At 57.2% G+C, this 19,884-nt stretch overlaps 7 protein-coding genes across 7 annotated transcripts; 3 read left to right on the plus strand and 4 right to left on the minus strand.

Moving 5' to 3' along the window:
• Nucleotides 1-7: 7 nt before the first annotated feature.
• Nucleotides 8-1,516, minus strand: BCV69DRAFT_280100 (chord-domain-containing protein). The gene is made up of 2 exons (XM_025491490.1): nt 484-1,516; nt 8-384 (listed from the first exon to the last, which is right to left on the minus strand). Exons 1-2 carry the CDS (start codon nt 1,435-1,437, stop codon nt 151-153), a joined length of 1,188 nt encoding a protein of 395 aa, XP_025351367.1. The 5' UTR covers nt 1,438-1,516; the 3' UTR covers nt 8-150.
• A 116-nt stretch (nt 1,517-1,632) lies between these two features.
• BCV69DRAFT_23007 (hypothetical protein) lies at nt 1,633-5,043 on the minus strand. Its single transcript, XM_025489831.1, has one exon. It carries the CDS (start codon nt 4,808-4,810, stop codon nt 1,829-1,831), a length of 2,982 nt encoding a protein of 993 aa, XP_025351368.1. The 5' UTR covers nt 4,811-5,043; the 3' UTR covers nt 1,633-1,828.
• A 470-nt stretch (nt 5,044-5,513) lies between these two features.
• On the plus strand, nt 5,514-8,270 carry BCV69DRAFT_310043 (putative FAT1-long-chain fatty acid transporter). Its single transcript, XM_025494760.1, has 5 exons — nt 5,514-5,869; nt 5,952-6,082; nt 6,357-6,407; nt 6,489-7,670; nt 7,751-8,270. The coding sequence occupies exons 1-5, from the start codon at nt 5,751-5,753 to the stop codon at nt 8,185-8,187; spliced, it is 1,920 nt and encodes a 639-aa protein (XP_025351369.1). The 5' UTR covers nt 5,514-5,750; the 3' UTR covers nt 8,188-8,270.
• Nucleotides 8,271-8,961: 691 nt separating this feature from the next.
• BCV69DRAFT_23112 (hypothetical protein) lies at nt 8,962-12,700 on the plus strand. The gene is made up of 2 exons (XM_025489833.1): nt 8,962-9,411; nt 9,490-12,700. The coding sequence occupies exons 1-2, from the start codon at nt 9,079-9,081 to the stop codon at nt 12,481-12,483; spliced, it is 3,327 nt and encodes a 1,108-aa protein (XP_025351370.1). The 5' UTR covers nt 8,962-9,078; the 3' UTR covers nt 12,484-12,700.
• BCV69DRAFT_310045 (UEV-domain-containing protein) lies at nt 12,464-14,936 on the minus strand. The gene is made up of 2 exons (XM_025494761.1): nt 14,441-14,936; nt 12,464-14,357 (listed from the first exon to the last, which is right to left on the minus strand). Exons 1-2 carry the CDS (start codon nt 14,810-14,812, stop codon nt 12,918-12,920), a joined length of 1,812 nt encoding a protein of 603 aa, XP_025351371.1. The 5' UTR covers nt 14,813-14,936; the 3' UTR covers nt 12,464-12,917.
• Nucleotides 14,937-15,188: 252 nt separating this feature from the next.
• On the minus strand, nt 15,189-16,197 carry BCV69DRAFT_280105 (hypothetical protein). The gene is made up of 2 exons (XM_025491491.1): nt 15,748-16,197; nt 15,189-15,638 (listed from the first exon to the last, which is right to left on the minus strand). The coding sequence occupies exons 1-2, from the start codon at nt 15,842-15,844 to the stop codon at nt 15,241-15,243; spliced, it is 495 nt and encodes a 164-aa protein (XP_025351372.1). The 5' UTR covers nt 15,845-16,197; the 3' UTR covers nt 15,189-15,240.
• Nucleotides 16,038-19,007, plus strand: BCV69DRAFT_280106 (putative urease). Its single transcript, XM_025491492.1, has one exon. The coding sequence runs from the start codon at nt 16,339-16,341 to the stop codon at nt 18,859-18,861; it is 2,523 nt and encodes an 840-aa protein (XP_025351373.1). The 5' UTR covers nt 16,038-16,338; the 3' UTR covers nt 18,862-19,007.
• Nucleotides 19,008-19,884: the final 877 nt, after the last annotated feature.

Here is a 19,884-nt window from a genome sequence, read left to right on the forward strand (position 1 = left end):
CTGTCTTCTCGAGTGCTGGCACGGGTGTGCTTTAGATCTAGGGCGGTATCATTATTGAATCTGGGTGGTGATGACAAGGAGCAGGACTTGATCTGACACTCTCCCGCTGTTGATGACCTCCCTCTCTCTACTCTATGCAAACGCTAGTCTTTACTTTCTTCCGAAGGTCAGACCATACCCCGCTTGTGGTCCACCGCGAATCAGTGTGGGCCAGCTGGCGCCTGCCTGCTTCTTGCGAAGGACAAGGTCGATCTTGATGCGCGAAGGGCTGACTTTGTAGGAGCTGCCGGCAGGATCTAGTGCTGCGTACAGAGGGAGATGCAAGAGGTGCCTTCGAGGTGCAGTCGCACCGGGCGCTGGAGGGAGGGACAAGGAGAGGAGAACCTGACAAGAGAGGGGGGTCCAAGAGCGTGTTGGAACGCAGCATCAGTGATCGTCATACAGCTCGCTGCCTCTTCCGCAGGGGTCGTTAGGAACACTCACATCTTCCTCTGCGATCTCGATCGAGCTATCTTCCATCTTGACGCCCTTGCTATATACTGTCATCCTGATCTCGTCCGGTGTTTCATAGTGGTCCATTCTGCAGTCTATCTCCTCCTCACCCTCTCTCAAGGTCATGCCTTTGGACCTCAGAAGATCGTCTCCCCCGAGCCCAGTGGAGCTACCTTCTCCGTGCCCATTGGCTGTGCCTTGAGGCTTGGACTTGCTCTTCAATGGCTGGATGAAGAGGTGGCCCGATTCAGCTGTGCTGCAAGGCTCAATACGCATAAAGTCGGCAAAGTCCAGTACGCGGCGCTTGCAGCAAGAGTATCCCTTGCTGCCCTCGTGAAAAATGGGGAAACCACGATGGTAATGACACACTTCGCTGCTTCGATCTCTTTGGGTACCTTCAGCGCCCTGATAGGTCGCTGCGCAGCCAGGCCGTTTGCATGTTGTGCCAGCAGGAATGGCTACCCCTTCCGGGTCTGAAGGCTCGGCGGGCGGCGCCGCTGGTGCTGATGGTGTAGACGCCTTTGCTGAGGAGGTCGAAGGTATCGAGGGAGTCGTGATTGGTGCTGCCACTGCTGGTTGTCCTTCCTTCTTTGCACTGCTCGTCACAGGCGTCCCAAAGATCTCCTTGCCGTCTTCGCCCACCACCCCCTTTTGCCCTTCCGAGAGCTCCTTCTTTTCCTTCTTCTTTACCTTCTCTGTGGAGTGACCCTCGACGGTGGTGCAGCCCTGGATCTTGACAAAGTCGTCAAAGTCCAGGACGGGCTTGTTCACGCCGTTGCAGCATGACCAAGACTTTTGACCCTCGTGGAAGACCGGCTGGCCGGGGTGGTGTTTGCAGGCGCCTTCGAGGGCGTATGCAGTCTCAAAGGAGGACGAAGAGGAGGCATCTACTGGAGGCAGAGTGGCGCCACATGAAGGGCGTGTGCAGATCTTCACTGGTGCCATGGTGACAATGAGGCGTGCTGCGAGGCGAGAGAGGGGACTGTCTTTGTTGCGGGTGAAGTGTTGTACTGTGCGGTCGAAGCTCGGAGAGAAGGAAGCGGAGTCGTACGACTTTTTCCAGAAGGTGGAGGAGCCCGAGCGCGCAGAGCAACCATGGCATCGTGATGGCAAAGGACGAGCCACAAGGCGATCAGTGTCTCAATGAAGCGGTCTGATAAAGAAGCTGTACATATGACGACAATGGAAGGAACGTTAACAAAGAAAAGAGAGTAGCAGCCCTGATATCTGATTAGCGGTCACTGAACGCTCCCACCCAATATTCGATACGATGAGGCTCTTCGGCCTATTCCATCTTTCCTGCCGAAGATTTCGGTAGGCACCATTCTGCCATCGCTCAGAACTCTCCTATGACAGGCGGGAGGTCTTGCGGAGGCGCACTTTGCGCCGGCGTTGTCGGACCATCGTACAGTGGCTCTAGAAGGGAGTCGGGTCGCCCAATACTCCTCGAGGCTCTGGCCGTCGAGCGCACTTCACACGACTTTCTACTGGCGTCTGCTCGACCTGCAAGGGCTTCAGAGCTGTCAAATGCTTCTTGTGGAGCTGAAGAGAGTCTCGTGGGAATGGACGGGAGAGGCTCATCGGGGTGAGGTCGGGGTGGCGGGGAAGGCACGATGGTCCTCCTTGAGGAGCTGCTTCCCATTCGAGCTGTTGCCAAGCTGCCACCAGACGTGCTGACCTCGTCGACAGTCAAGCGTTCTGACACTGTAGTGCCTTGCTGGAGCAGCATCGTCTCGGCCTCTAATGCTAGCATAGATTCGCTGCCATCATGTGAGCCCAGGCTCTGTGTGTGCCATTTCTCGGCTGGAGCATCCGAGTCGAGGAATTCAACGTCTGCGCATTGGGACGGCCTACCGATGAGGACCAGCTCTTCGCTATCAGCGCTTTGCGAGCTGATGGATGACCCTATCCTTTCAGCAGTGCCTTTACTGGAAAACCTGGCGGTGACCCTCTTGGAGTGGTCGCCTGCTGCTGCTAGGTCGAAAGCAATGATCTCGCCGGCCGTCGAGGAGGGGCGTGCAGGTGGAGCTTTCCTTGGTATGCTAATCTGTCGCAGTATAGAGGGGCGCTGCGGAGGAGCAAGTGCCTGTCCCAGGGCAGTCGAGGATTGGGAGCTGCTCCTTGCGAGGGCTCGAGTGACTTTTTCAGGCGCAGGCAAACCTCCAGCTTGTCGGCCCGGATACCTTGGGCTTGCCGTCTGGTCGGCTGCGAGATTGGTCGAGGTCCCACCGGGGAAGCGTCTTCTTGAATCTGGGAGCTTGCCGTGAGACTTCTCAGGTGCTGTGTCAATCCTCTTTGTACCCATTGTCCTGTGCTTGTCTGCCGCATTGTGGCTGCCTCTCGTTGACGTGTCACCAGCAGCCAAGCCTCGCGCCTCGCTGCTTCGCGGAGGCACGACGGAATCAGGCTGCAGTGACTCTTTCTTGGACCGTCTGATGCTGAAGTGCGAATGATGAGGACCTGCTTCGAGGACAGCTTCCCGACTGCGAGGCTTGCTACGGCACCGTGTTCTTACAAAGGGCGCGCAGCCAGCAATAATCTTCCCTTCGATCGACCGCTCAAAGTCTCGTCTCCACGCCAAGCGCTCTGCCTCAAATTCACTCCCGCGTCGAACAACCTCGCTCGGGTCGAAAGGCATTGACACATCGTCTGCATCCTCGACGGCAGAGGCAATGCGAACGGTACTGCGCAAAGGTACCAAGGTGTTGCGGTGGCTCTGACCTTCCGCCAAGCGGCGCAAATTGCCTTCGCTCTTTGTCCGCCCGATCGACGCTACAGCAGACGGCGTAGCGCCAGCAAAAGTCCCTCGTACGGTATCGCTGCACGAGGGGACCGGCTTCGGAGGAAATCGTTGCAATGTCTGTCCCGGTACATTTCGCACGACCTTAGTGAGATCAAGCAGAGATGCACTACCTCGCAAAGAAGGCGGGTGAGCTGTGCAAGGCAGTGGATGCGACTTCAGCGCATCTTCCATTGTCGCCTTGTGGACGCTACCACAGTGAGTCAATCTCCGATTGCGTTCGAAGGTCCTCCTGGTGCCGGCTCTCGGCTGCTCCTTCCCGGAGTCCATTTCGCCGACTTGCGCCGGATTGATCGTCTCGTGACATTCGCGGGGGAAAGCAATGCAGCCAGTGGTGCCGGCAGACTCGCTGGTAGAATGATTCAGAGACGGCCGAGGCATGAAGATGGTTTCGCATCCATTCTTGGCCGTAAAGTAGGACGTGTCCGGGTGCAGATGTGTCACCTCTGCAGCATGCATTGCCTGAAGAAGAGCGTAATGACGCTCTGCGTCGTTCATGATCGTAGTGTCGGCCGCAGAGGTAGCTGTTGGAGCAGTCAGCTGAGCCGTTACCACATTGGACTCTTTTGTGGAGGCTTGTACTTTCTGCTTTGGTACAAAGCTCGCAGTCTTGGCCGACTTCAGATTGCGGGCCGCCTCTCTACTATTGCCTTCGGTTCGCAGCTCGTTGAATTTCGTCAGGTGAGGAGGGGCTGGCTGATCGAAGGGGAGGCAAGACTTTGCAGCGACAGAACTGTCCAGAGTGTCCTGCTTTGACGCGGTTGCGGGCAGGAGCAAGTCTGCTAGACTCTGGTAAGACTGCCTAGTGCCCAGAGGTCGAGTGCCATGTACGGGGCACAAGGCCTTGCCTGACGTGCGAGGGTCAAAGCGTGACGGACCAGATTGATTGGTCGAAGCTCCAGCCGCCGAGTACGACACAGTACTACGAACAGTACTCGCCGTCGCCAGGCGGCTGTTTGTGTCCCCATCAGAACAACCAGCTTCAGCGTGATTTATGGAGCTATCATCTTGAGGCTTGCGTCCTCCTAATCTTTCTTTGTAGGGACCAGGACTGTTCCGTATGGAGGTCGGTGCACTGGATCGAGCTGAGACGCAGCTTGCGGCCGACTGAGGACGCGCTTTGGAGTCTGTACTCGAGGCGCTCTGTCGAGATTGCGTGGCCACAGACTTCGACGAGGCAAGCGCGTATTTATCTTTGCCTATCTGGGTCGGCCCTTGTCTCGCAGGCGGACGAGTACAGGTCGGCACATTCGGTGAGGGCTGTGCTGTTGGGAGGCCTCTTGTGTCACAGTAAGGTAGAGCGGCAGTGGGAGCGCTGACTCTCCTTCCCATGTCTGCTATACGCTGACTGTCCCGACGCAGCGCCTGATCCAGGCCTGGATCCATGGACGCCGGCACAGGTGCTGTGATGGGCACAGGCGGGCGCCGAGGCTCATGAAGGTACGCTGTAGGGATAGAAAAGGAGTATGTGGGCTGGGCAAGAGCTACGCTCTGGTGAGAAAGTGGTAGAGACTGCATGTCGCTGCTGAGGAGCGATGAGGCAAGTACAAAGAGGGGAGTCAAGGTGTCAAGGTGCCAGGGATGCTTCTGAACCTGTTGGCTATTCTAGCCTCGCTCGGGAGTAGATGACCTTGCTGTCGAATAGCCGTGTCGCCCTTGCCTTGGCACCCGTCAGGGCCTGTGATCAAATGTACCAGTCACGGACACAGTGCCCCGTTGCCGTAATTGCCATGCCAGGGCGGTCATTCTCAGGGGCCTTCCGCCAGATTGGAAGCCATTGAAGCAAGCAAATTGCCTTGGCTTCCTCCGGGACAGGTACGCTTCGAGGTGGAGATTTGCTTGGCCTTCATCACTGTCCTTGCATTCGATCACAGTCCAGGCAGAGAAGATGATAGACCTTCAGAGAGACGTCAAACGGGATCACCCCTCCTCATTCAGCTTGTCAAGACGCCTGTCGGCCCTGACACAGGTATGAGCATTGTCTATGCAACTCGCGCGGCGTCCGTCTCTCACTCGACCTCTTCAACCCAAGGCAGCATACCGAGCAAATTCACAGCAACTTGAAGGTGAGGCCAACGATTGGCTTGCCTGTGCGTCTGGAGGTGTCCGGAGGTTGCGTGGGGCGACTAGGTCCGCGGAGGACGAGGCGCTGCACGAGGCGCCCCGTGAAAGCGCCTGAGTGCGTCTCCCCGCCTTCTTCCCCGCACCGGCACCAGCTCAGAGCTCCACGAAAGCGGTCCAACCTGTACAGGCAACCCCAACTTCCTTCATTGCCCATTCTGGTCCTCCCTTCATCCTTCTCTACAAGACCTCTTAGCTGTCAGAACATCGGTCAGGCCTTGTCTTCTTCTCGAGTGCCATCCGGAGATCCTTAGTCCTCTCGCAGTGTTGAGTCGCAGCATTCCCCTCGCCTCGGCTGGATACCCCTCGCAGTCACCCTCAATCCCTCCACTCCGGTATGACCTCGACCCTCGTCAAAGTCGCAGCTGGTGTGGCAGCAGCGGCATATATTGATGCCAAACATGCTGTATCCAACGACCTCCGCTTGGCCCGCGGCACAACCGCCGCAACTGTCGGGTGAGTCAAGCTAGGATTCTAAGTAGAGTCTGCTACCTCCACACTGACTCTATATTGCGCCCGCCTCGTGCTGATGCTTCAGACTCAAGTACCGAGCCATGAAGAACAGACTGTCACTGTATGAAGTCTTCGCAGACAGTGTCGCAGCGCGGCCGGATGCAATCGCTTATGTATACGAAGGCCAAAGCTGGACATGGAAGCAGATCGATGGAGGTGAGTTGATTTGCCCGACACACTGTGGATTCGGCCCACCTAACAAGATGAGAAACACACAAGACTTGGATACTGCGGACAGGGAAGGCCTGCGACGGCCGGGGGCTGCTCGGGTCGGCCCGATGCCGAGATGTCACGCACTTCAATCTACACTTGATCTGATTGGCGTGTATTCGGCAGGGAGGGGAGACACGAGCTGGCAGGAGCTGCTGTGACGTCTGAAGCATCAAAAGGGACGGATTCTGACCCAGACCTCGATACCTCTTTGTTACAGATGTCAACCGTGTGGCCCACTACCTGATCAATCTCGGCTTGAAGCCAGGAGGTGAGTCTCATGCGTATGCAGCGCTTCTGGGTAGAATTGATCACTAATCTGCTCCCCTTAATTGCGGTCCTTGTTACCCAGACCGAGTCGCTCTCTTGTCCGGCAACTCGGTATCCTTCGTCACAGTCTGGCTCGCCTGTCTGGCTCTCAATGTCGCCCCTGCATTCATCAATCACGGATTGACCGGTCAAGGCCTGTTGCACTGCGTCAAGATCTCTCGAGCACAACTCATCATCTACGAACCAGAATTTGAAGACAACCTGGCAGTCATCCAAGATGATCTGAAGTCAACTCACGTACGGGACTACATCTGTCTGCGCGACGGTATCCAACTATCCACTGGTGAGAAGACCGAGGGTCCTAGTGGAGCTTTGCGTGACGCCAAATTGCTCGATATTCGTGCACTGGCAGCTCAGCAGCCCCGTGTCAAGCCCGTAGACCCAAGCTACCGAAAAGATGTCGATGAAAAGACTCCTTGCTGTCTCATCTATACTTCGGGCACGACAGGGCTGCCTAAAGCCGCTCTATGCTCTCACGGCCGTATTGGCGCAAGCACCTACCTCTGGAGCAGGGTCAACTCGTTCAGCCCCAGCGACCGTATCTATACCCCAATGCCCCTATATCACTCCTCTGCTGCCTTTCTTTGCATTGCCACTTCTTGGGCTGCCGGCTCCACAGTCATCATCGGACGAAAGTTCAGTGCCAGTCGTTACTGGCCAGAGGTGCGAGCAAATGACGCAACAGTCGTGCAGTACATTGGCGAAATTGCTCGCTACCTCTTGGCAGTCCCGCCATCTCCAGCAGACAAGGAACATCGTGTCCGCATGGCCTACGGCAACGGTATGAGGCCTGACGTCTGGACAAGGTTCCGAGAGAGATTCGGCGTGAAGATCGTCTCTGAATTTTATGCGTCGAGTGAAGGAAACGGAGCCTTGCTCAACTACAATACCGGTCCCTTTGGAGCGGGAGCCATTGGTCGCTTTGGCCCTCTGGCCAAGTTCTTCCGCCCAACCTTCAAGATCGCAAGGGTGGACGCAATCACCGAGGACATCTACCGCAACCCTCAGACAGGTCTCTGCGTAGAGTGCGAGCCGGGAGAGCAGGGAGAATTCCTGATGAAGATTGATGCATCGAAGCCAGGTGGAGACTTCCAAGGGTATGCCGACAACCCAGAGGCGACAAAGAAGAAGGTGGTACAGGATGTCTTTGTCAAGGGAGACGCGTGGTTCCGGAGTGGCGACCTGCTCAGGCAGGATCCTGATGGTGAGTTGATGACGCGGCGTCGCAAAGACTTTGGTGAAGTCAAGAAGTTGACCACTCCCGAATCCATTGTATTACTACAGGCTTCTACTGGTTCCAGGATCGTCTCGGTGACACATTCCGATGGCGAGGTGAAAATGTGTCCACAGCAGAGGTGGCACAGGTGCTCGGAGAGCTCGTGGGTGAGGCCAATGTGTACGGTGTCGAAGTCCCGAACACAGAGGGCCGAGCTGGGTGCGCAGCAATCCCGGCCAATGCGGTCTTTGACCCCGCCCTTCTGGCCGCCCATGTCCGCAAGGGTCTGCCCAAATATGCCGTGCCCTTTTTCCTGAGGATCGTGCCCGCAATGGAGCAGACGGGGACAGTGAAGCACCTGAAGGTGGCTTTGAGGAAGGAGGGCATCGACCACGCCCAGGTCAAGGGAGATGCTCTCTGGTGGCTGCCTCCCGCGGCTCGCGAGTATCGGCCATTTACCCCAGCAGATCTGCAGGAGTTGACCGCGGGCAGGGTGAAGCTATAGAGTGTGGAATCGGACGTTTTCTGGGTCTTTCAGTCTTTCTAGCATCTCTAATTTAAGTCTTTCCCTCCATCGACCTGGTTCATGGGCGTATGTTGGAGTGATATTCCAGGAGTGAAGAGCAACACAAAGGGTGAGGACGGGGCTTGCCATGAGACTTCTTGCCCTATTCGCGTGATGCTGATGCTGTGTGCGGCCCGAGCGAGCACTTGCCTGTCTCGGCTGCAGGCTGGTGGGCGTAGGCGAGACAAGCGAGGCGGGGGACGCGGCTACCCTGCCTGTGCTGCCCACGCGCCTTTGAGCGCCGCCCATCAAGGCCTAATCGACTCCTCATCTCGCGCCTGAGCTTAATTGCGCCCACACCACGGTGAGCCCCATCTTGCCCTTGGCGGACGAGGCACGGGCGTCTCTACCTGTCCAGAAGAGGCGGCCCCTGTCGTTGAATGTCGTCTTTGCTTCCTCGCCCTCTCGTCCGTACATTCGTCCGTCCGTCCGTCCGTCTTTGCTCTTTGCTCTGCTTTCCTCATCATCGCACGAGGGAATCGCCGCCGCACATCCGCCGCCCTGAGAGCAATGTCGATCTGAAGTCTTTGCTCCCACACGGGCCTCGCCTTGTTCCAAGCTACCAGCCACCCTCGCAGACTACCAGCAGTGCCTGAGACACTGGAAGATCCTCTTCCTCCCTCCTCTCCTCTCCTTGACCGCGTATTCAATCTACCTCCTGCAGACAGCGCATCCACACCCAACACCTACAGGACCTCTCCCAGTGCAGCGTGTCGCGAGCAGCGTGGAGCCTCATCCCGAGCTTGCAAGCTGTAGCAAGTGGCTACTGCCCGTTCACGCGGCCACGGGATAGATCTAGGGTTGCTCGCCACCAGTCCATCAGCAGCGACCATGACGAGCGTCGCTCCATCCACACCTCCTACTTCGCCTCCATCGAGGCTTGGCGCCTCCGGCAGCACCGCCAGCCTACTCGCTCGCTTCAAGGCTCCAGCGCCTTCACGCACGCCATCGCAGGCTGAGTCTGCACCATCACCTCCTTCGAGCTTGAGTGACACGAAGCACAGTGCCAGTGATACTCCCAGGCAAGGACTCTCGGAGGCTGCGCACGAGCGACCCTCACCTGGTTCACCCAACGCTAGAAGGGCTCGCGAGGCGTCGCTCGATTCGTCGCCCACCCGTCAGGCTGGCAAGTCGAAGGGGCGGAAAAGCGTCTGGCCAAGGAAGGTGAGTCGAGGTCAAGATACTACAGGCCTGCTGCTGACCTCGAGCTGACCAATGTGGCTACTTCCATTTGCATGGCAGCACTATGATCCACCGCCGCCAGTGCCAGATTTGCCTCCCTTCCTCAACATCGCCTTGCCTTTCGAGTCTTCGGTTGATACAGGATTCGTGCGCCCTATAGAAGCCTCGCAGTCTCTTGACAAGCCGACTCACATCAAGAAGACTCTTCCTACCCGACGACGAGCGTCTTCGAGCGGCTACACGAAGCCGAGCGCGCCAGTCACCGTTGCCCAAAAGGTGTCACAGCAGTATGCTGCCAAACAGCAGCAGATGAAAGACTCAGGCCTCTATCGAGCTCGCGCTCTGGCTGCTGCACGGCTAACACCATCCCAGGTAGTAGAAATCGTCAGGCTCACCGGCGCTGAGATCAGACAGCGCGGGATTGCCAATGTAGGCATCCTGAGACCTTTCCGTGTGGGCTCTCACCCCACAAATGTAGACCGTCTTGCCGAGCTGTTCCTACTGTCCTCAGAGTCGCAGAGGTATGACGGCTTGTTCTCGGTCAGTCCTCCCTCTGGACAGGATGGCGCTCAAACTGACGCAAAGGGAATGACAGGCGAGCTGGCTCTTGCGACTCTAGGTCGTCCGTCGGCAAACAGTGGATTGGTGCGACAGCTGGCCTTTGCAAACATTCACGACGTCGGCGACTTTCTTAAATGGTCAGTCCGTCGTCTTAAGCTCGACAAGAGCGACTTCGGTTCTGAGACGGACATGGGCTGGTATAAGGACTTTGTCAAGGCAGAAAAGGATGGTGGGTATACACTCACAAGCTTCAGCGACGATCTGCTGCCACGTCTCCCAGTGTCTACCAGAGAGCTTCTCACAAGTATCCTCGACTTGCTGACCACGATCAGTGCGCACTTTGTCGCGAACGCCATGCCAGCTTCACGAGTCTGTAAGACCTGGGGTTTTTGGCTCTTTGGTAGGATCGGCCAAGACAAGTCTTATCCAGACTTTCTGACTTTCCTGGGCGACTGGAAGCGCAGCACCAGCATAATGGAGCATCTTATGATGGCCTTCATTAGAGATCAATCAGTCAAAGCTCACTCCGTACCGACGAGGCTGGCCGAGTTGATCGAGTCCTACCCAGGCTCCCTCAGTGAAACTTCTGGTGCTCCGGGCCTTCCAAATGGAATTAATAGCGGAGACAATGGAGCCGGTAAGAGTAAGGCTCTCAAGCTTCACATGGAGAGTGAACGACTACTGCAGAGTTTACTGAACTATAGAGGACCTCCGGAGATCTTGCACTGTGCTCTGAATGCTCATGTTTCGGACTGCGGAGCATCGGCTGAGGCAGATGATTGGAGCTCTTTACTGAGGTTGGCCCATACTGCAGCAAGACAGACGAAGGTATCCATGAGTGAAGGAGCGACTGCTGTTGGGTCAGATGGACAAACAATGCAGGACATCTCTGGCGAAGACGTCTCTCCAAGGGCGAGCAAGGCCTCGAAGCTGACTGCCCTGCTCACTGAAGAGCAGTCAAGGATTCTTGAAATCTACGCCGAGGAGTTTGCCAACAGGAGGAAGTTGATGGGCATCGGCGGGCAGGTTGAGGACGAATTGGAGGATGGCAGCGACAGCGGAGAGCGCGAGGGAGTACCTCGCAGCTCGTTTGCCGCGCCCTTCCCGTCTATGGCTTCAACGCATACCATTGGCCCTACTGGCATGACAAGCTCGCAAAGCTTCCCCCTCACATCCTTCCCGCCGAGAAAGGCGCGACTATCCATCCTCGCCGAGTCCGTCTCGTCGGGAAAGAGCAGTGGTGCTAAGGCGCTGCCATTCAGTAGCCTCGAGCTTACCGGACATAGACGTCAGCCGTCTGCTACAGTCTCTCCACCTCCCACCGTTACGGAAGGAGATGGCCTAGTGGACTGGACCGCCTTCCGTCAGGAGGGCTTTGCGTCCGAGTCTCCTGCCGATCTTTCCCTTGGCGATGCCGAAATTCATCGCACTTTGACTTCTGCCGATCTTCGTGCGGCAGCTACTGGTCCGGACGATTCGCCAGCGCCTCATCAGGATTCTTCAACCATGAGCAAGCTTCGAAGACATACCAGCCTGAGCAACATTCGCCGACGAGCTCAAAGGCAGGATTCGAACGATTTCACAGATATGTCATCGCACCTCGATGCTTCTACCAAGCCCGAGCCAAGCTACTCGATCACTTCAGCCAGCACTGTTGAGCTCGATGAAGGCCTAGTCAGCCTTTGGCAAGATGCAGTTCTAGACCCAGTCGCCTCCGCAAACTTGCCTTCGCTCGTCTTCGTCGCATTGAACAGGACGGCTGCAAGCAGTCTCATGTCTCCTGCTGGGCAAGGATCAGGCGCTGCAGGGTTGACAGCGAATGGTGGTTCCACCTGGCTGATGATCGAAGAGACCGTCGTACCACATCGACCGCAGATGCCAAAGAGAGCCACCACTGGTCCGCGACCTGCACGCTTCAGAAGCGCGAGCAGCGGTTATCGAGACAACGATGCCGCCTCTTTGGACGGAAAGAGGTCCATCTTTGCCCCCTCGATGAGATCCATCGGTGCGAGCATCTTGAGGAAGAGGCCTAGCCTCAAGAAGATCTCTAGCTTTGCCACCCTCAGGAGGCGCAGGAGCGGCGTCGTTGCGCAAGCCAATGCTGATGCTGCCCCGATCAAGGACGCGGACCCGAGCAAGAAGGAGACTGCGCCTGCCTCTTCTGATGCGCCTTCGTGGTCAGATGCCAGCGGCGAGGCAAGCGCTACGAGCAGCGAAGGCTACGTCCTTGTCCCCGCGGCGCCGACCTCTCCCGATGGAGTCGCTTCTGCCACAAAAGCTCCCAGGGAAGGAGCTGCCGAGAGCGCACCGACTCTGTCTGTGGATACTGGCGCGGAGTCAGCTGACCTCTCGATGACAATGGAGAGCGCGCTACTCCTCGCCTCTGCGCCTGACCCTCCTGCTGAGCCTGCGTCTATCCCAAGGCCGGTACCTGTGAGGAGCAGCAGCATCAAGAGGAGCAAAGGGAGCAGTAGTGGTGGTGGTAGCGGGTAGCCAGTGCGAGTCGTTGCCTCGAATTTGCCTTCACTAGGGCCTCTCGTGAGCCCGTCCGTACAGATTCTTCTTCCTCTGGTACAAGTCGGCCTGTCCGCCTCCCCCACCTCTGAAACTTCCCCCTCCTTACCTTGGTCACACAACGTCACGAATGATATACCCCGAACCTGTACACATTCTTTCCTCGACCCACTGGGACAGACTCTCGCCTCCAACCGAATGAATCCACATACCAAGGATCCATGCTCGCTCGCAGTGGTGGGTTGAATGATTTGCCATGTTTAAGGATGTGTGAGAATGCAGATGGGATAGTCTAGGCTGACTGGCCTGCTTCCTCCTCCTAATCGAGTCAATGCTCTCAGTATTCTACATCCTACCGGTTGACGTACTCCCCCATCTGTCTCCCTCTCAGCCTCCCTCGCCTTTCTTTGCCCTCAGCTAGCCTCCAAGCCCCTACTAATCTTCATAGCCAATGCCCTCTTCAGAAATTGTTCCCTCCCAAATTGTCTCACCCACTTGAGGTACCTCTCCAAATCAATTTCCTCATTTCCCAATGCCCTCGAAAGGTGGTAGAGTGTATCAGTAATAGCCAAATCCTGCGCCACTAATCCCACGAGCTGATCACCAACGATGCTATCCGCCAAGACTACCTCGACGGAGCGGGGTTGCTCTCGCGCTTGAAGCTCGCGGGTGCGCTCTTGCAGTCGCTGGAGTGCTGATTCGAGAGAGTGGGAACGGGATTGACAGACGGAGAGGACGGCGCGAAGGCGGGCTTCCTCATCCTCGATGGCGGGTGGGCCTGCGTCTAGATCCCTCACGAGGAGGGAGAGGTGTGTATTGGACGCGGTAAGAGTGGAGCGTAATTGGTCTACCCGCGAGGAGAGCTTAGCGTGAAGGGCTTGGTGCAAGGCGGCTAGCTCGGGGTTGAGCGGACGGGGAGGAGGTGGACCACTGCTTGGCGTCTGGGCGGCTGCCCCCTCTGCACGGATGGACTGGGAGTCGTGAGAGAGCGAGTCTAGGAAGTCTTCCTGCGCAGTAATTGGACGGCCGGAGGGTAGTGGCGGACCTCTTGAAGGCGGAGAAGCAGCTGGATTCACCTGATGTTGGGGGTGGGCAGGACCGTTGGGTGGTAGAGCGGGCGGTGGAGTGGAGCTGTGCTGATTGGTAGGATGGCCGTACTGCCCAGGAGGATGCTGCGAACTTATCCGCCTGGATGCCGTCTCTGGATGATGGACGTGATGGTTCCAAGTCTGCTGCTGAGCTATGGGCGATTGAGGTGGACCATGTTGCGCCTGACCCCATTGACCGCTCGCTGGACGGGGTTGAGGCGGACCAGCAGAGCTCGGCCCTGGGCCCTGAGGAGCTCGGAAGCTGACATTATTTCCGTAAGAGTCTGGCTGAGGCGAGGCGTACGAGGAATGGCCATTGGGCTCCTGCCTAGCATCTATAGAGGCCGACCGGAGAGGTCCTTGCTGGTAATGAGCATGGCTGGGAGATTGAGTAGGATGAAAGGCTCCGTTATTTGTAGCTGGCCCCCAAGAACCAGAGGAGGATCGACTAGGCCCATCGCTGTACTGACTCTGACCAGGCTTAGGTGGCTTCTGAGGAGGCCCAGAGGAAGGGCCGGGATGAGCTGAAGGCTGCGCCTGGCCTGGGAGAGGAGGAGGCGGCTTCTGATGACTGCTCCCACTTGCACTCGGAGCATATTCCCGCTGGTTTGGCAGAGGTTGTCGTGGAGAGGCCGGGCTCGTAGTCGATGCGGCAGCTTGAGATGGGATTGTAGAGGCTGGGGTGGCCGGTGGTTTTGCGTAGACTGGAGGCTGGCGAGAAAAGATATCTTGACAGGCATGTATGAAGGCGAGGAGACTCTTGGACTGCAATGGAAGAAGCACAGAGAGGGCCTTCATCAGCTCCTTGTCGTGCGATCACGTTGTGTCCCTAGAGCTGTCTTACTCACCTCCCACTTTCTCGTCCATTCCTTTTGATATGTCCCGTTGATGAGACCGTCCAGGTCCACTTCGTCTGTCTTCCTAACCAGCATGTCCTTGGTCGGACTCACGTACCCAATCGGTGGTTCCCTTGGATAAGCCTTATTCACCCACACCTCAATCGGCACATTGTACGTCTGCCCGCGGAATTGCATCGGAATGGTGCCTTTGAGCTGAAGAAGCAGTAGCGATTGGCCCACATTGGAGATGTAGAGATCTGTCCTGGGTGAGAGCGATGGGAAGGCTTCGAGGAGGGAGACTACATCTGCAAAGGTCCGATCGGGATTCGCGTATGGGACTAGCACGGAGCGCAGCCAGTTGTGCACCACTTGACGGTCCATGGCTCGAGTGACCAAGATGAGAGACAAGCAGAGCTCTCGGACCGCACTGACGTCTCTCTGTCTCTGAAGAAGGCGAGTGTGAAGTATCCGGAGCTGGACGTTGCAGGGCTGGGCAGCGAGATTGACAAGGCAGCGGGGAATCCGGAAAGGCAAGCGAGCTGGAGCGCCCACAGTGGAGGAACGGGGCCAGACCCCAGGCGGCCTTGACATCAGGCGCGAGCCATCAACTTCATCTTTGATGAATGTCATCTCTTATATCTGCACTGCCACCATCTCATGTTTGCCAAGAGTCTCACAGTGTATCATCACGTCTGCGACTGACTCGTCACTATCAGGTGCCCAGCGCGTCTGTCACGGATAATCATAGCGGATGGTAGGACTGTGTGATAACTGCTGCGATTCCGGTATTGATTTCTATTCTCTAGTGTCTAGTGTTGATGGAGGATCTTCCCCAACACTCCCTTCTTCTCCTTCCCATCACGTCCCTCAGCGGTGGGCTTTGTCTTAGCAGGCATCTCCTCCACGCCTCCCTCCTCCGCCTCTTCCTCCTCTCCCACCTCAATCTCCTCGTCGGTCATGTCCTCTTCAGTCAGCTCCTCCCTCTTCTTGTTGCCTCCCAGCCTCGGCCGACGGACTTTGATCTTCCTCATCTTCCTCAGGCCCTTGCCTAGGTGATGGGGACCACCAGCGACGCTCGAGAGGATACCGCCTTGGCGGACTGCAGGGGGAGGCTTGCCCTGTCGCAGATCGTCCCGGTCGAAGCGGGAATCGAGCTGCGATGGCGAGGGCTCCATGCCTGGCTGAGCCCGGCTGATGGCAGTAGTGCCTGTAGTGATTTAGTGATTTGATACAGGGTGGATGTCAGTCGCAGAGAAGAAGAAGCGGACGTGCTAGACAAGCGTTGCAGCACCATCCATATGCCTGCAGGGACTCACCCGTCTGCAGTTCTGCCACCTCCGTCTCGGTCGGCTGTGTCTGTTCTACCAGGGCCGCCTGCTCCCCTTCTGATAGTGCTTGCGGTTGTTGTGACATCCTGAGTGAATTGTGAGGAGTGTAGGGTGGATGGACGAGACAACAGTAGAGACAGATGCGGCTCCACAAGGCCTGCCGAGACGGAAAGAGGTGCCGAGCGAGGTGGTGCGTCCAGCTGCGTGCAAGACTCGGACGGGACGCTGTATCAGACACGCAGGTCGCAACAGAGGTGTGACTCAGTCGGTCAACACCATCAGCCAGCCTCACCTGGTCGCTACTACCAGAAGCTCAGCACATGTGTATCTTGACGCCCGTCGAGGCGAGCTTGCCTGCCATGGTGTGGCCCTTGGTGCTGCTCCACCGCACGACTGCTCATCTGCTCCGCTCCGCTCCGCTCAGGCCACGCGAAGCCTTATCTGCAGGGCGCCAATGGATGTGGGGTAAAGAGAAAGCAGAGCGCCTCTTCTCGACTTTACCACCATCACCCCTCCTCTTCTCATACGGCCTCTGCGCCAGAGCCCTCTTCTGGCCCGACTTACTATCTTGCCTTCGCCATGCATCTTCTCCCTCGAGAGCACGACAAGCTTCTCTTGGCCAATGCCGGCTTCCTCGCTCAGCGTCGTCTTGCCAGGGGAGTGAAGCTGAACCAGGGTGAAGCAACCGCACTCATCGCATCTGTCCTCCAAGAGTATATCCGAGATGGCGATCGCTCCGTTGCTGAGCTGATGCAGCTTGGAAAGACATTCCTGGGACGCTGCCATGTCTTGCCCGGCGTTCCCGAGCTGCTCCACGAGGTCATGGTCGAGGGGACCTTCCTGGATGGAAGCTTCTTGGTCACGGTTCATGACCCCATCTGCACTCCTACTGGAAACATAGAGGCAGCTCTGTACGGATCAATGCTGCCAATTCCTTCGCAGAATCTCTTCCCAACTTCAGAGGTACCGGAGCATCTGCCTGGTGCCCTTATCGTAGCGGCGGACCAAGGACCTATCGCTCTCTGCAAAGGGAGAGACCGAATCACCATTCGAGTCACCAACACTGGTGATCGTCCGATCCAAGTGGGTTCACATTATCCATTCATTGAGACAAACCCAACACTATCTTTCCCTCGACTGGCAGCTCTAGGTCGCCGACTGGACATTGCAGCGGGTACCGCGATCCGCTTCGAGCCTGGAGATGTTCGCAGCGTCAATCTGGTCAGCATTGGGGGGAACAAGGCCATTGCTTCCTCGGGCAACAACATCGCAGCAGGCTTCCTCGACAATCTCCACTCTCCAGAGGGCCACCAGTTGCTTTCCCTTCGTCTCGAGGCAATGGGCTTTGCAAATGAAGAGATCCCACAGCAGCTCACGCCTGCTCCTCCTGTGGAGCTCAGTCGAGAAGCTTACGCCAGCTTATATGGCCCTACCACGGGCGATAAGGTTCGTCTCGCGGACACAGATCTCTGGATCAAAGTGGAAAAGGATTTCACCTCGTATGGAGATGAGTGCAAGTTCGGAGGTGGAAAGGTCTTGCGAGACGGCATGGGTCAAGCCACGGGCCGCACGGACGAGGAAACCCTGGACCTGGTCATCATCAATGCGCTCATCGTCGACTGGTGGGGCATTGTCAAGGCCGATATCGGTGTCAAGAATGGATTCATTTCGGGTATCGGCAAGGCCGGTAATCCCGACATCATGGACGGTGTAACGGCAGGCATGATCGTAGGCAGCTGTACAGAGGTCATTGCAGGAGAAAAGCTCATCTTGACGGCGGGAGCGATCGATGCCCACGTTCATTACATCTGTGCAGATCTGTGCGAAGAAGCACTAGCCACCGGTATCACCACTCTCATTGGCGGTGGTACAGGCCCCTCCGCCGGTACATCCGCAACAACCTGTACACCAGGTCTGGACAATCTGCGCTTCATGCTCAGGGCAACCGATCACTTCCCTCTGAACTTTGCCTTTACAGGCAAGGGCAACGACTCTTCACCTGTTGGCTTGCAAGACCAAATCAAGGCTGGATGCGCAGGAATGAAGATCCACGAAGATTGGGGCTCTACCCCGGCCGTCATCGACAATTGCCTCAATGTGTGCGAAGAGTTCGACGTGCAGTGCAACATCCACACTGATACGCTCAATGAGTCTTCCTTTGTCGAGGGCACCATTGCGGCATTCAAGGATCGCACGATCCACACTTATCACTCTGAGGGAGCTGGTGGTGGCCACGCTCCGGACATCATTCGCGTATGTGGAGAGGACAATGTGTTGCCCTCGTCCACGAACCCTACTCGTCCTTATGCTACAAACACTCTCGACGAGCACTTGGACATGCTCATGGTCTGCCATCACTTGTCCAAGGACATTGCCGAGGACGTAGCCTTTGCAGACTCGCGCATTCGAGCCGAGACTGTGGCTGCCGAGGATGTCTTACACGACAGTGGAGCCATCTCGATCATCTCTTCTGACTCCCAGGCGATGGGCAGGATTGGAGAAGTGGTCTCAAGGACCTGGAGAACCGCTGCGAAGATGAGATCGCTGCGTGGGCAGCTGGCCGAGGACAAGGGGAGCGATGCCGACAACTTCAGGGTGAAGCGCTACGTATCCAAGTACACTGTGAACCCCGCTATCGTGCATGGTATGTCGCACCTGATCGGTTCGGTCGAAGTGGGCAAGCTGGCCGACTTGGTTCTATACAGGCCAGAGAACTTCGGTACCAAGCCCGAAGTAGTGATCAAGGGTGGTCAGATCGCCTGGGCACAAATGGGTGATGCCAATGCGTCAATCCCGACTGTTCAGCCCGTGTATGGACGCAAGATGTACGGAGCTCAACCCGGCGCGGCTCCCTTTAACTCCATCGTCTTTGTCTCTCAAGTCTCATTGACGAACGGCAACATTGGCTCGTATGGTATCCGCAAGAGGGCAGAAGGAGTAGTGGGTTGCCGCAAAGTGAGAAAGGGCGACATGAAGCTCAATGCTGCATTGCCGAAGCTCAAGGTGGATCCAGAGACGTACACCGTCGAGGCGGATGGGGTGGTATGCACGGTCGAAGCAGCTACGAGACTGCCTATGACGCAAGCTGTTCACTTCTTTTGATCTGTCGTTTGCCACTTCTCTTCTACCCTGTTCAAATCGTGTCTTGGGTGACGTTTTTTCTTTTTCTCTCTTGGCTTAAAAGTAGTTTATCTCCGCCCTTCCGGAATGGCAGTTGAGCCGGCACTTGCCTATCTTCCCCAGACTGCTCTCCTTTCTGCGTCCGGATTGATTCTCGATGTCTGAAACAACTGCAGCGCGCTATGCATCTCCCGTGGCCGTAAGGTGAGGGCCGACGTCTGAACCTGAAGGGGGAGCAATGCTTGGCCCTTGGCGGTGGCCGAGCCTTAGTCTCACCTGACATACGTGGGACCTGGAAGGCTGCATGGCTGGATGGAGAGAGAAAGCAAGAGAGAAGTCCGAAGTGTCCGAAGCGGCAAAGTGTGAGACGTGGAGCGTGACCCCCCGGCCCTGCGTGTGGGTGCAGCTGTAGGACTAGGTGCGTGTGAGTGCTCTTTTGGCAGCAAGGCCTACCTCGGCGGGGTCTTTTCAGGCTGGCTGCTCCGCTGAGCGCTAAGTGGCAGACAGGGCACAGGGACTGACTGGATAAGAATTCGCAATTGGCTCTCTCTCTCTCATCTGCCACACCGTCTGTGATGCTGATGCCCGCTGCGTGTGAGCCTTGTGTGCAGGTCGTCCTTCCCCTTCCCACCGATTTGGGATTGATCCCTGGCGCGCGCAGTGAGAAATGGAAGCGAGTGGGGGAAGGCTGGTGCTGTGCTGTGCTGCGTACTGATTGCGTGCCTGCTTGGGGAAAAGGGTTGCAGCAAGCAAGCAAGCAGCAGCTGAGCAGCCCAGGGCAGTGCCAGAGTGCCCCCCCCCGCTCAACTGGCCTGGGCCGGTCCAGCCGGGGGAGGGGGATTCCCCTGCCTGCGTCTCTCTCGGCCTGGGTCCGCACCCACGCTCACATCCACGCACGCACGCCTGCCGCCGCCGCCGCCTTACTTTTTGGAAAGTTGCGCGCTCCGCCTCACTTTCCGGTGTGCCCCCTGCCAGATGCTCCTCCCCCCCCCCCCATCCCCCATC

Source organism: Pseudomicrostroma glucosiphilum (assembly GCF_003144135.1).
Source record: "Pseudomicrostroma glucosiphilum strain MCA 4718 unplaced genomic scaffold BCV69scaffold_1, whole genome shotgun sequence".
NCBI lineage: Eukaryota > Fungi > Basidiomycota > Exobasidiomycetes > Microstromatales > Microstromataceae > Microstroma > Microstroma glucosiphilum.

Bases quoted from the DNA above. Each gene is read 5' to 3' on its own strand.
- BCV69DRAFT_280100 (XM_025491490.1), bottom strand. From the start codon at position 1,437: ATGGCACCAGTGAAGATCTGCACACGCCCTTCATGTGGCGCCACTCTG. The intron at 385-483 runs GTGAGTGTTCCT...CTCTCTTGTCAG, and splicing joins TCGAGATCGCAGAGGAAGAT to GTTCTCCTCTCCTTGTCCCT.
- BCV69DRAFT_310043 (XM_025494760.1), top strand. From the start codon at position 5,751: ATGACCTCGACCCTCGTCAAAGTCGCAGCTGGTGTGGCAGCAGCGGCA. The intron at 5,870-5,951 runs GTGAGTCAAGCT...CTGATGCTTCAG, and splicing joins ACAACCGCCGCAACTGTCGG to ACTCAAGTACCGAGCCATGA. The intron at 7,671-7,750 runs GTGAGTTGATGA...GTATTACTACAG, and splicing joins GCTCAGGCAGGATCCTGATG to GCTTCTACTGGTTCCAGGAT.
- BCV69DRAFT_23112 (XM_025489833.1), top strand. From the start codon at position 9,079: ATGACGAGCGTCGCTCCATCCACACCTCCTACTTCGCCTCCATCGAGG. The intron at 9,412-9,489 runs GTGAGTCGAGGT...TTTGCATGGCAG, and splicing joins AAAGCGTCTGGCCAAGGAAG to CACTATGATCCACCGCCGCC.
- BCV69DRAFT_280106 (XM_025491492.1), top strand. From the start codon at position 16,339: ATGCATCTTCTCCCTCGAGAGCACGACAAGCTTCTCTTGGCCAATGCC.
- BCV69DRAFT_280105 (XM_025491491.1), bottom strand. From the start codon at position 15,844: ATGTCACAACAACCGCAAGCACTATCAGAAGGGGAGCAGGCGGCCCTG. The intron at 15,639-15,747 runs GTGAGTCCCTGC...AAATCACTACAG, and splicing joins GGTGGCAGAACTGCAGACGG to GCACTACTGCCATCAGCCGG.
- BCV69DRAFT_310045 (XM_025494761.1), bottom strand. From the start codon at position 14,812: ATGGACCGTCAAGTGGTGCACAACTGGCTGCGCTCCGTGCTAGTCCCA. The intron at 14,358-14,440 runs GTGAGTAAGACA...CTTCCATTGCAG, and splicing joins AATGGACGAGAAAGTGGGAG to TCCAAGAGTCTCCTCGCCTT.
- BCV69DRAFT_23007 (XM_025489831.1), bottom strand. From the start codon at position 4,810: ATGCAGTCTCTACCACTTTCTCACCAGAGCGTAGCTCTTGCCCAGCCC.